This window comes from Protomyctophum bolini (assembly GCF_963924005.1).
Source record: "Protomyctophum bolini genome assembly, chromosome: 18".
NCBI classification, from domain to species: Eukaryota; Metazoa; Chordata; class Actinopteri; order Myctophiformes; family Myctophidae; genus Protomyctophum; species Protomyctophum bolini.
Window position 1 is genome coordinate 23300996 of NC_137879.1, and position 13941 is coordinate 23314936.

The window sequence follows — 13941 nt, forward strand, 5'->3', positions numbered from 1 at the left end:
CACCTGATTGTTTCTTCTATTGTTGTGTCCTAGACACATGATGTATTCTGGAAATTGTGTGTGTGTGTGTGTGTGTGTGTGTGTGTGTGTGTGTGTGTGTGTGTGTGTGTGTGTGTGTGTGTGTGTGTGTGTGTGTGTGTGTGTGTGTGTGTGTGTGTGCGTGCGTGCGCGTGCGTGCATGTGTTGTTGAAGGTCATTTCAGGAATAAACACGGTGACGGCAAGGGTGACTCAAGGGATGAAGGGGCAGGAAAAAATGGGAAGCTAAAGAAAAAGCTTGGAGGACTTATTTTGGGCTGCAGGGCTTCCTGCAGGTGATGGAAATGAGAGATTCGTTTCTGGAACAATTGCTCAGCAGCAAGTTTAGAGTTCTGGAGGAGATGCGGGGGGCTGGTGAAAGAGAGACAGGGGAGGGGGTGTGGGTATAGTGCAAAAGGTGAACCAAACATAGGATTACTCAATGTAAACAAGCTGAATTACAATGTGATGTTTGAGACTATACATAGTTGTTTATGTTTACCAGCGCTCCTGTAAAAAGGCAATAAAAATGTCAAGGTTATTGATTGATGGCAAGAACGGGAGTGGATAAGAGTGTAGTGACTAATTCCTACTCCTAGACACACCCACAACCTTCTCTCTGATCCTATAAATGAGCAGAGAGGGATTCTGAGACTCAAAGATCAAACCATCAGCAGGATCTTAACTTCACTCAGAGACGCACTGTGGGATTTTGTCTTTTCTTATTGGTAAGCTTCTGCACGTGTTTGCCATTTTAATTGTCTACAAACTCAAAGTGAAATGGAAATGTATGATTATTTTGTTATGTATTTTGTTGTGCAAATGGTTGTCTCCTATCTAAAATAAATATTTACTTAACTATATGCATGAAATAAGAATTGTGTGGATTTAAAGAATATACATGAATTTAATTTAATTTAATTTCTTTCTACACGATAGGCCAACACAGTATGGAGATAGCCATACTGCTACTAGTGATTGTGCCCCTGACCAGCGCCTCTCCACTCAGACCTTCACACAGGTAGGTTAACCTAACTGATATGTCTACAACACAATCATCACATTACTCACCCTGTCAACTGTTTACTTCCTAGTACACACAGGTCTACAATACATCAAATAGATATATATGACAAAAAATAAATATCAACGGAAAACACACTACAACCAGTTGCCCAGGAGAATCAAGTGGTAGTAACAGTATCAGAGGTGCTCTCCTGGGTCAAACCCAAACGGGATAAAACAAGAGAGAAAAACAGAGGATCCTTGCGCTCAATGGTAAAATGGTCCGGAGGACTCAGCCTTTATTAAAACAAGTCTAAACATTTTCAATCTCAATCGGTCTTCATCGCCCTGATAAAGAATTGAAGACCAACATGTTGGGATTTGCCTTATTTTAATAAAGTCTGTTTCCAGCTCCGTTTTACCATTGTGTGCGTGGATCCTCTTGTTTCTCTCTCTCGTTTTATCCTGTTTGGTTTGAAATCCATGGCACCATACAGCTTACCATAATATCTCTCTCGCTCACTCTCGACTCTCACACATGCACACAACCACGTGCACACACACACACACACACACACACACACACACACACACACACCTTCAAGTATATCGCCAACGTCTCATTCTTTATGGACCTACAGGACACAGTCAGAGAGCCTTCCTTCACAAAGCGGTGCCCAGACATTAGAGGTCACAAGTTCAAGGGCAACACAAGACAGCCATGTTCCAGAACTCAGGATTATCCCATTCCATTCAGAAGAAAAACATCAAGACATGGATGCTCTGAGAAGCAGGTAGGCCTGAGTGTGAGCTTAATGGTGTAGTTATAGTAGATGTTTATTTACCTTATGGTAACTGAAGTGTTCAGACAACTACAATGCTATTTATGCAAAATCTTATGGATGAAACAGTGATTTATTTGAATATTGTATTTTTTGGCTTAGCTGTTGGAAATGTATGAATTAACTTTCTTGGTTGTTTGTTCTTTATTGTGTGTTTGTCTCAAACAGCATCGCTGTGGTACCAGTGCCACGTCCAAAGCGCTCGCCCCCGCGTGGATGCCAACTTGGTACCTGTCAGCTTCACAACTTGGCCAACACATTATACCAGATTGGCAAAACCAGTGGAAAAGAGGAATCGAAAAACGCTCATGATCCACAGGGATATGGTCGATAGTGACCAAAAGAAAAGGACTTGATATCTTAAAGGAACACTTTGGCACATATGGGCCCTCAGTCCTTTTAATGCATTTGCAGACAGACTGGTACTGCTCTGCGCAAGAGGAATTATTTGACTGATATTTCCGAATGAAATTCCTATTCATATATATTTTTTGTGCGCCCATATAAATTATATAAACGTTCCAATATTTAAATGCATTGTAAATTAAATATTTAACTTTATTAATGATGTGTTGTTGCTTGTGTTGTTCTTTAATTAGCCTACCATCTGTTATTTTTTGTCAAGTGCAGTCATCATGAGTCATGACATGGCTGGAGTATAGCCAATTAGGTTAGTACAGTAGCCTACCATCGCAGAGCAGAGCAGACTACGGTGGATGGTCCCTCCCATTTCCCAAGTTTGTCTATCTGGATTCTTTGAAGTTACTTTTCTGTTTTCTTCACCTCTTTAGATTCTCAGCTGAACCACCACACCCAATGCGGCGCTTCGCTTCCCCACCTTCGTTTCCGTCTCAGGCTCAGGTGGCGTTAAAACGACAGGGAATGTCATTTTACTAGTTTTGGACCCATACTCGATACAGTTAACATTTAGCAGGAAATGCAATAGAATATTAAAGTTCGTTTGGTTTACTCACGGCACCAAAAAGACCATGAGCGACAAGGAAGCAGAAGAAGACGCCGCCGGTGGCAAAATATCTAAATCTGACAAGGACCAGGTGGGCAGTCATTTAGCCTAGATGAGTTATTTATATGACGGTTAATATAATATCTTTCAACGAAGTTTGAACGAATGCTTAGTTTGTGAAAAGTTATAAACGTAAATATATGGCAGGCAGGAATGTACGGGCAGCGGGCTGGTGTTTGTGTATGCTCTCTAGTATGCAAGTGAATTTACAAAGAATGATTTAACTCTTTACGCATTATTTTTTATAAAACTAGAGTGGCAGTTGCGAGTTGCCCAATACAGGGACATGACAGGTAATAACTTCCTCACTCAGCCCTGTGCACCGTGACCTAGCCACCATTGCGCCAAAGTAAACATATGGATAAACAAACGTAAAACCCTGCCTGCAGCTACACCATCAATCATAATTTATGCTCCAAACGTATCGAAAATGTTTTTTTTATTTTAGTTTGTATGAACTAATTTTCAGTACCGTAAGTTAAGTTGTCCTGGACATGGCAGTTACATGGCAGTCAAATCTAAACATCTACCTTTATTTCATGTCTTCTATCAATTGAAATGATGAGTTGACAAAGGGCCATCAAAATAATAAAAAGTGGTCATGTTGCTGAAATTGCCCCAGGTTGGGGGTAAATTGATCCAAGTCAAGGGGTAAATTGACACACATTTTACAAATAGTCTTATTTATTTTCTTAACAGTTATTGAAACAACATAAAACCAAATAAATTCAGAACTGTGTAATATTTGCAGATGTTTCTGCAAACACAATAAAGAACAAACAACCAAGAAAGTTAATTGTACATTTCCAGCTAAGCCAAAAAATACAACTACATTTTTTTCTCGCATGCATGATTGGGTTCATTTTGCCCCAGAGCCAACATTTTTGTCTAGAATAATATTTAGACCATTTCTATGGGCCTCATGACTCAGCCAGGGTTACTTACCTTTTCTGTATTTGGGGAGATGGTAACATTAAGGGTCCCTTGAATGTCACCCATGAATCTTATCCACCCTGTTACGCACCTGTACCACTGTCTGGTCACGGACAAATATGTTGCTTGAGTGTTGGTGAGATTGTGTGAATCGCCGTTATATAAATGTATCTTCTCTCAAATTCTCTCTTCCTTGACTTCCGATGTCCTGCCTAGGGGGACCAGATGTCCCCCTTTGCGTGGGACAGTCCCTCATTGCCAGGACTTTTCAGGCGTCCCACAAATTGAGACCATGTCCCACATTGTGACTGGCAGGCCTCACTGCTGAAATGTCTGAATAGTTAGTCCCCTAATAGTTGGGTCTCTTGCTTCTTTCCTGCAAGATGTGTTATTATTATGTCTGTTAAAATAACATGAGAAATATCCCCTAGGCTATGGTACCAAGTCGGTCATACCACCCATGACCAAAATTTGCATTTAAAACAAAATGTGAGACATCAGTTTGGATCTGATTCTGGTCACTAAAAGGGCATCGAGGGCTTTCCTGTTGTTCTGTAGCTGCTGTCTATGAGGTCTATAGTGGCTCAGTGCAGGGTGACAGCTAGGTTTGAACTGCATGGCCAAGAAACAGAACCTGTATTCTCAGTTGAGATTCTGGTTGGTTTACATTACTGGTCAGGTCAGTGGTAAGGCTGTATTCAGTTGTTAAAATACCAACATAAGTCCATGAGCCAGAACTCCAACTGTGGGCTATGATGACCTAATCTGGGTTCCCAGGAGTGTTTGAGACGAGATTACCAAATGAGTAGGCAAAGCCATAGAAGACATTTTTTTAATTTCGACGTCAGGCCTAAATGGGTTAAGTAAAGTACCATATGATGACCCTTCCACAGGAGTTTTTTGATATTTACATGTTCACCTAGGTGAATTGGATGACGCATTTTTGAAAAATCACACTCAAGCAACGTTATAGTTGTCCGCAACCACTAACCAGACAGTTGTATGGGTGCATACCATGGGGAGTGACATTCAAGGGGCCCTTGTTGTTACCATCAAGGGACCCTTGTTACCGTCTCCCCAAATACAGAAAAGGTAAACCAGGGTCCCGAAAGGGGCTAGGCTTTATCCATTAGCAAATCACCAACATGTGATGTGGTATACATTTCTAGACCTACGTAAATTAGCTTTGATATATAGCAGATTAGCAGTCATTCTACCTGACCGTGTAGAGAAATCTTGCATTGACCTGCAAATTGTATACTTACTTTACCTACAATTTCTTTTTAAATCACTCACATGTGAAGTGAGGGGCTTAATCATACATCATCTCATTCCGGCCAATCAGAATTTGACTCCTCACCTTTGTCTTCAATGTTTGTTAAGCAATGTTTCCGTTAACACAAACACTCAAAATTGTCCATTCATTGTCAGTGGCATTTAATGTTTGTTAGGACAAATTTGGGTTACACACACCAAAAGCTGGACATAGGAGAGGTTATCGCCCCTCAACAAAACAAAAGTTGTGTCAAATAATGTTTTCTATTTTCCCCATATGCTTCCCAACTTCACAGCCAGGTGTAAATGATGGATGGATTTAAGCAAGGTCACATGCTGACACAGTTTAAGATAAAGGGGGTGGCTCATCTTACCCTGTTCTCCACTACATGTTACATGTTTTACATCAGAAAATGTCATAACTTTGCAGTGTGCTGTAATGAACCATAACCTGTGAAAACTGTTCTCAGAGCTGGATACCCAAACTCATCAAGAAAAGAGTGTGCACCACCTTTGTGGAAGATTCTTCCAGGTAAACATAAACAATAGCCTACCTGAAAATGGCAAAAAGGGAAATAAAACTTGTTTCTAGAGCTCATACAGCATTTTTTTATAATTGCGTAGACATCATGTTTTGATGTTTTTCCCTGTTTGTCTCAATCAGTAGAGGCGTTCTATGCCAGTGTGGGGGTCGGAGGGATGCCCATGAATCGGTGGCTCTCGGCGACTACTTCAGCACAGCCATCGTCAACCATTGGGACAGTGCCCAGCACTCCTCTGAATATCCCACCGATGCCTTTGGAGAGTTGCATTTTGCGGGAACCAGCAAGAGGCACAGCTATGTGGGTGAATTTCAACATATTACTGAGATTATTGGTTATGCTTTAAGACCCCCGAGAGGGTGAGGAAAATGAATCCTCTAAATGGATCGCAAAATCTCATTAGACCTGGTTAGTAGAATGAGAGTATATTTCACCAACACACACACGTCTGCAAGCTGCTCATTACACAGAGCATTTAATGATAATTTACCCTACCTGACTACCACAGTTGGCCCTGCTTGAAATCCTGGCCACACCGCATCTACATAGTAAATACTCGGGATTCAATTAACACAGAGTTGATAATGCTGATCAGCTTGTCTGAATGGTGGTACCCGTTGTCGGAGAATTGGAAGCCGATTTATGATGGCAGCACTCTGTCTGTCTGTACTCATTGGTATAAACTGAGAGAAAGAGAAACTGCAAAAGCGGAAAACCCACAACACGGCAATAGGCACCAATTGTTTTGAGGCCTGTGTTTTAATAGTCCAGTCAGACAAACCCACAGATTACTTCAATTTGATCAATATGGGGTAGTTATAATGCAGCAATTGGTCTATACACCTGCCTAGACCTTAGCCTGTCAATGGTTGGTTGTGTCCATCACTGTAATAATCTTATTTAATTTACTCACCTAGTTCCTGCGCATGTCATGGAACACTGACCCCTCTATGGCCTACACCCTGATGACAACCCATTGGGGTTTGCCCTCACCCAACCTGGTGGTGTCTGTGGTGGGTGGAGAAGGCAATTCAAAGGTCAAGACCTGGGTTCGGGAGGTGCTCAGGCAGGGGCTGGTCAAAGCCTCACAAAGCACAGGTAGGTGCGATATAAGTCTGTAACTATTACATTTTATTAGCCATTATTCCATATATACACACGTATACATACATACATTTTTAAACAAGAAACCTGTCTGGTACATCCTCTGTGTTGCTACGGAGTGAAAAACCGAGAAGGGAGAACACAGTAAAAATTCTCAGTGTTAATTTAACTCTTAATTTAACACTGAAAGCGTAGCTCCGAAGTGGTCATGATACACATGGCTTGGCGGAACAAAACGCATGAAAGAGAGATGCATTTTTGGGGCCAGCACTGCCTGAAGGAACTTGAAGTGTGTAACCTACACACTGCTAAATACAAAAATGAAACTATAATGCCCAACCCTTCCAAGGATATTATTTTCTTGGAAAAACGAAATCCTTGCCAAAAACAAACTGAAACTAAATTGCCCAACCCCTCCAAGGATATTGAATAATAAAATCCTTGAAAGAAATTATTTTAAAAAAAGCATTGCAGCTGCAATAAAATGTAGAAATAGCTTTGCGCTGCACGACTCCTTGGGGTCTGTTCCCAGTTTGTTGCCACAATGACCATTTCCTCCTAACTGATGTGCCAAGGCCAGGTAGCACACTGTGATAGTAAACCCCCATTCTTGCTTTCACACACGCATGAGTTTGTGCACACACACACACACACACACACACACACACACACACACACACACCCACCCCTATGCCATCATCACAACTGCATTACCAGAGTTTTGTGGATGTTGTGCAAGATACACAGGATGCAGTACAGTGCTGTGAGAACTGTCCACTCTTTCACTTCCCTCCTCTTGAGATTAGTAAATATAGATACACTGCATATAGACATACACTGTGTATAATATACAGGCGAACCTATCTAAAAAAAAAAGAAACAAATCTCGTCTATATAAATACGACATACTAGTGTCCTATCCCATTTATGGCACCAGAGTCTTCTATTGTCTTCTATTATCTTCTATTGTAGATAGAGAATTAGGGATGCACCGAAAGGGAAATTCTTGGCCGAAACCGAATACCAAATATAGGAAACAGTTGGCCGAAAACCGAATACCGAATATCCGAATATGATTAATATTTTTCCTACCATTGCTGTCATGGCCGTACCTTAAAGCTACCTGATTTATGGCAAAATAAATGGTTATGGCAAAACTTAACTTAAATTAATTAATTAAATAGTATGTTTATACAGAGTAAGTAAAGAATAAATAATCTCTCAATCACCTGGTAATGACTGTGACACAGTCCTGTAGCTGAAAGGTCAGAAGTGCAGTCCTAGCAACCACAATGTTTCCAGCCAGACAGGTCTAGTCCAGAATGCCACTTAAGCACTATATACTTTGTTGTACAACAAATAGCAAAAATAGTTGGCCTACAAGCTTGTAGATGTTCTAATCTAAAGATTTAGAAAGCTTTTGCCTATAATTCCATGTTGAAAGTGGTTTTAACATACCTACACCCGCACAGTATAATTGGTGTAACTGAATATCGCTGTTTTAGTATCCCCACTTAACCCATTAAGACCTGAGTTTTTCTACAAATGTTATGTTTATGGCAAAACGTAACTTAAATGATAATCACTATTATGGATCCATAAAACATTTATTCAGCTCTTTTGAATGCATTAATTGCATTCATTATTCAGTGATATATTTTCTGCCTATTTGGCCCGAAACCGAATAGGCCGAAAAAGCATTTTTAGCCATTTTCTGCCGAATGTTTTCTGTGGCCGAATATTCGGTGCATCACTAATAGAAATAAATGATAAAATGAAATGGTTACTTCAGCTTTCATAATCCAATTAACTTTATACTATTGTCATTTTGTGAATTGCATTGTCACAAATGCGATAGCATGTGAGCTTGTACATCTGCCATTTTGCTATTTTGAGTATTAGTTGAAAATCTGAAAGGTTTTGAAAAATGTTTGCCTATAAAAATGACATGCCCAACATAACGATGCCACGTTGGAAGTGATTTAACCCATTTTGGGCTTTTGGTGTTTTAAACATTATGTTATAATTTAGCTATTGAAAGATAGCAGATCTACAAGCTCATAGCTACGAGCTTGTAGGTCTGCTATCTTTGGGGAAAAAATTGAGGTCAGGCCTAAATGGGTTAAGGCAAGCTATTTCACTTTAAAACACTTCTGGGGTCATTTCAACATCTACTCTGGCTTTTGTGTGCAGTTTTTAAGTTGTTTGATTCAATATTTAGATAGTTGCCCCCCTCCTATACAAGACCCATTCAAATTAATTTTCCATTTCAACTATGTTAAGACTAATTGAAAATGGTAGTGGTACACACTGTCTGGGGTGCACACTAAAGCCAGAGTAGACGTTAAAATGTTTCAAAGAGATATACTCCAATTGGCTCAAGAAGTCTAGTAATTTCACATATTTACACCCAGGGGCCTGGATACTGACATCAGGCTTGCGTGAAGGTGTCGGGCGATGCGTAGGAGAGGCGGTGAGGGACCACGCCACCGCAGCATCTTCTGTCAACAACGTCGTTGCATTGGGCATTGCTCCCTGGGGCCTCGTGCACAACCGACAACATTTGGTCAACCCTCAGGTATACGCGCATACTTTACAAGTAGTTTTCCTATATTGACATTTGACTGAGTGTACTCACTACTCTCTCACGCACGCGCACACACACACACACACACACGCGCACACACCAGAACATGCTCTTGACCCATTTCCCGGTCATGACCTACATGTACTGTAGTTGATATACACTGTAATTACTTGCGCAAGCAGAGTGCGCAAGTAATCGTTTCGCTTGGTCTCTTCGAAGTGAAGCCAAGTTTTCTTCAACGGTAAATCTGTGCCTGGTTTGCTGGGACTAGTTACAACATTACGTCATCCTTGAGAGAGTACATGGTGTGTATATGACGTAATGTTACAAGTTACAAGTTACAAGTTACAACATTACGTCATATACACACCATGTACTCTCTCAAGGATGACGTAATGTTGTAACTAGTCCAAGCAAACCAGGCACAGATTTACCGTTGAAGAAAACTTGTCTTCACTTTTTGGAACCAAGTAACCACAGTATACTGCTAATCAAATTACAACTACATACTCTGTATGTAGTTACTTGCGCAAGCAGAGCGCGCAAGTAATCGTTTCGCTTGGTCTCTTCGAAGTGAAGCCAAGTTTTCTTCAACGGTAAATCTGTGCCTGGTTTGCTGGGACTAGTTACAACATTACGTCATCCTTGAGAGAGTACATGGTGTGTATATGACGTAATGTTACAAGTTACAAGTTACAAGTTACAACATTACGTCATATACACACCATGTACTCTCTCAAGGATGACGTAATGTTGTAACTAGTCCCAGCAAACCAGGCACAGATTTACCGTTGAAGAAAACTTGTCTTCACTTTTTGGAACCAAGTAACCACAGTATACTGCTAATCAAATTACAACTACATACTCTGTATGTAGTTGTAACTAGAACAACTACATACAGTCTGTGCCTGGTTTGCTGGGACTAGTTACAAGTTACAAGTTACAACATTACGTCATATACACACCATGTACTCTCTCAAGGATGACGTAATGTTGTAACTAGTCCCAGCAAACCAGGCACAGATTTACCGTTGAAGAAAACTTGTCTTCACTTTTTGGAACCAAGTAACCACAGTATACTGCTAATCAAATTACAACTACATACTCTGTATGTAGTTACTTGCGCAAGCAGAGCGCGCAAGTAATAATTTCGCTTGGTCTCTTCGAAGTGAAGCCAAGTTTTCTTCAACCGCAAGTCTGTGCCTGGTTTGCTGGGACCAGTTACAACATTACGTCATCGTTGAGAACTGGGACCAGAGTACATGGTGTGTATATGACGTAATGTTGTAACTGTTACAAGTTACAGTTTTGTAACTGGTCCCAGCAAACCAGGCACAGACTTGCGGTTGAAAAAAACTTGGCTTCACTTTTTGGAACCAAGTAACCACAGTATACTGCTAATCAAATTACAACTACATACAGAGTATGTAGTTGTAATTTGTAACCAAACAGAACTTTAGGATAAAGGACAGAAATCCATACCATTTCAGAGAAGAGAATTTTTCTACAGAACTGACTACGCAGACTACTTTCTCTCTCGAATGTACTTGTGCGCTCTGCTTGCGCACTAGTAGGCCATTTATGGCCTACTAGTGTGCAACAAGCAAGTATGCACTCGGCAGAGTGCAGTTCTAGTTGTAACTAGAACAACTACATACAGTCTGTGCCTGGTTTGCTGGGACTAGTTACAAGTTACAAGTTACAACATTACGTCATATACACACCATGTACTCTGGTCCCAGTTCACAACGATGACGTAATGTTGTAACTGGTCCCAGCAAACCAGGCACAAACCTACGGTTGAAAAAAACTTGGCTTCACTTTTTGGAACCAAGTAACCACAGTATACTGCTAATCAAATTACAACTACATACTCTGTATGTAGTTGTAATGTGATTTGTAATTTGTAAATCTGTGCCTGGTCTGCTGGGACCAGACTACACAGATGACCATATCTCTTACGTCATCACTGAGAGCTAGTCATACATATACACACCATGTACTCTGGTCCCAGTTCTCAACGATGACGTAATGTTGTAACTGGTCCCAGCAAACCAGGCACAGACTTACGGTTGAAAAAAACTTGGCTTCACTTTTTGGAACCAAGTAACCACAGTATACTGCTAATCAAATTACAACTACATACTCTTGTAATGTGATTTGTAATTTGTAAATCTACTTTTTTTTTCATCACATATCAATGATTCATTTTTCTGTAAAAAAGTAGTTAGGTAGCAAATAGTTACACGTAATGATTATACATTTCAAACGTTCCTTCACAGAGATACTGAGATGTGATACTTTCCAGCGGTCGAAAGTACTTGCGCGCTCTGCTTGCGCACTAGTAGGCCATTTATGGCCTACTAGTGTGCAACAAGCAAGTATGCACTCGGCAGAGTGCAGTTCTAGTTACTTATTATTATTATTATATATATTTTTTCCTCCCTCAGGGCAGCTTCCCTGCTAGGTACTATATCCAGAACAAAACCGGGAACAACTATAGCCTCGACAACAACTACCAGGCTTTCCTGCTGGTGGACGATGGGAGTGTAGGTCGCAGAGGAGGAGAGACCAGCTTTAGGGCTAAGCTAGAGGACTACATCTCACACCAACGCACAGGCATCTGGGGTAAGGGATGGTGGTGCATGTAAGAATTAGTTTGTTAGTGGAATTAAAATAATCATGGATATTGTTTGCCATGACCAGGTCAAAAACTGAATAAAAGTGACTTAACCCATTTTGACCTGAGATCAGATTCTAAAAATGTCTTCTACATCCTGACAGTTTTCTGATAAAGCTACGTTATGTCTATGTCAGTCGTTCTTCGATTTTTCAAAAATAGCAGACCTACAAGCTCGTAGATCTGCTATTTATTAGCTAAAGCGTAACATAATGCTAACACCAAAAGGGGTTCCCGCCCAAAATGGGTTAAAAGATGGGATGGGGTGTAGACATACATATAAAGCCACCCCAACAAAAACTTTTCAGGTGCTGAACAACAATACGTACATTGCATAGGCCCATATATATTATTTTTTCCTGTTTAAAATGTACATTGTGTATGTGCTCTGTGCACAATTTCGAAGGGAAGTTCGCACACTGTGGGTCTTCATCAGGTCACAGCAGAACTGATGAAGACCTAGCCTGCCTTTGCAATGCATATTGCCCCAGGCAGATCACGCAGTGCCAGTGATCAGTATGGCTACATGAGGCTAATGAAGACCCACAGTGGTCGAAATGTTATTTGAAACTCTAATATAAATTCTCTACTGGGAGCTACAGTGTGTGAACTTCCCTTCCTTTCTTCCAAACTGCTAGAAGAACCATCATGTTTACTTGTCTCTGAGGTGGTCTTTAGACGAGAACGGTGTTCATAAGAAAAGGCAAAATAAAGTATCGTTTGCTGGGGTCCCTTTAGACGAGGACGGTGTTTTCAGGAGGTGAAAACGCAACAAAGTGAAACCACCTCCCAGAGTGGAAATCTTTGAGAATGCCGTTTTATCCCTTCTCCGTGTAAACGGGCAAAACGGTGAATCCGCAAAACTTAGGACATCATGGCTCACGTTGGCTCACAGTGCATATGTTTATTACATTGATGCAGAGCCATCCCTCCTCGCCTAAAAAGTGCTGCTCATCAACGATGGTGGATGTAAAACCATGATGTAAATAAAATGTGATAGGCGGCAGCAGTGTTTATGTAGCCTAATGTATTATAAAATATATAACCATCCCGTGGCGCACTCTGCCTGCATGCCTGGGCTGCCTGTCAGCCTGTCTGTGAAAGCAGGCAGTGAGCGACTGCCACAACCACGTTGTGTTCTGGAAGCGTCAAGGGGGATCTACCTGGTTCTTCTTCTTATATGTGGGTGACTGGTCTATTTGGCAGCCCGGTACCGCCACCTAACGACATTATAGCGTTTTCATAAAGTGTGCGTTCTCGTGTAAAGGGTCAATAAAAAATGAGAACGCAACGGGACTTTACCGTTTCATCTGGAGACCGTCTGTGTCTAAAAGAGGCCTCAGAGGAGTGCAGTTTTCAAGTAGGCCTAGTGGTTGTGGGGAAACTGTTGCGGCTGAAAGCTGAATCACAGAATTTTGCATTACTCGTTAAATGAGTATAAAGTCATAAAGACCTAAACATCATTCACTTCAGATTCACTCATTTTGACCTAGTGGTTATTGCATGTTTTCTATGTAGGAATTGATGGGATTAAGACCAGGCATCTGATTGGACACTGGCCATTGCATGCTGCTGCTTGAATTTCAGGCTGAGCTATTCAACATGTAGAATCAAGTAGAGAGCGGTCCACAAAGCTCCAGTGGAAAGTCATTTCTTCACAGCTCTATTGTCTTATGTGCAGAGAGCCATGTTGACACCAAATTAAAGGGTTAAAATGTACTAAATACAAATAAATATATACAAATAAAAACATGAAACAAAATGTGGAAATATTCACATAAGAGAGCTGATGTAGCCCAGGCGGTGGCGTAACCCGACACGGCCTTTACTTCATGTCTTCCCCCATCTCTCTCCGTTTCCGGTCAGCCTACTGTCTGTCCCTTCAAAAAACCAATAAAAGGCGTAAGCCGCAAAAAATATCTTAAAAAAAGA

The 13941-nt window shown here is 41.0% G+C and overlaps 1 protein-coding gene across 4 annotated transcripts in view; it reads left to right on the top strand.

Moving 5' to 3' along the window:
• The first annotated feature begins 2664 nt into the window (after positions 1-2664).
• Positions 2665-13941, top strand: part of LOC308333265 (transient receptor potential cation channel subfamily M member 4-like) — a 32433-nt gene continuing 21156 nt past the window's right edge. For 3 of the 4 annotated variants that reach the window (XM_080789539.1, XM_080789538.1, XM_080789540.1), the window contains exons 1-6: positions 2665-2919; positions 5567-5628; positions 5761-5938; positions 6556-6736; positions 9157-9320; positions 11780-11957. In XM_080789539.1, coding sequence (XP_080645665.1) covers positions 2854-2919; positions 5567-5628; positions 5761-5938; positions 6556-6736; positions 9157-9320; positions 11780-11957 — 829 coding nt within the window. In that variant the 5' untranslated portion in view covers positions 2665-2853. The remainder of the gene's footprint in view (positions 2920-5566; positions 5629-5760; positions 5939-6555; positions 6737-9156; positions 9321-11779; positions 11958-13941) is intronic. The other variant, XM_080789541.1, reaches the window with a different exon arrangement.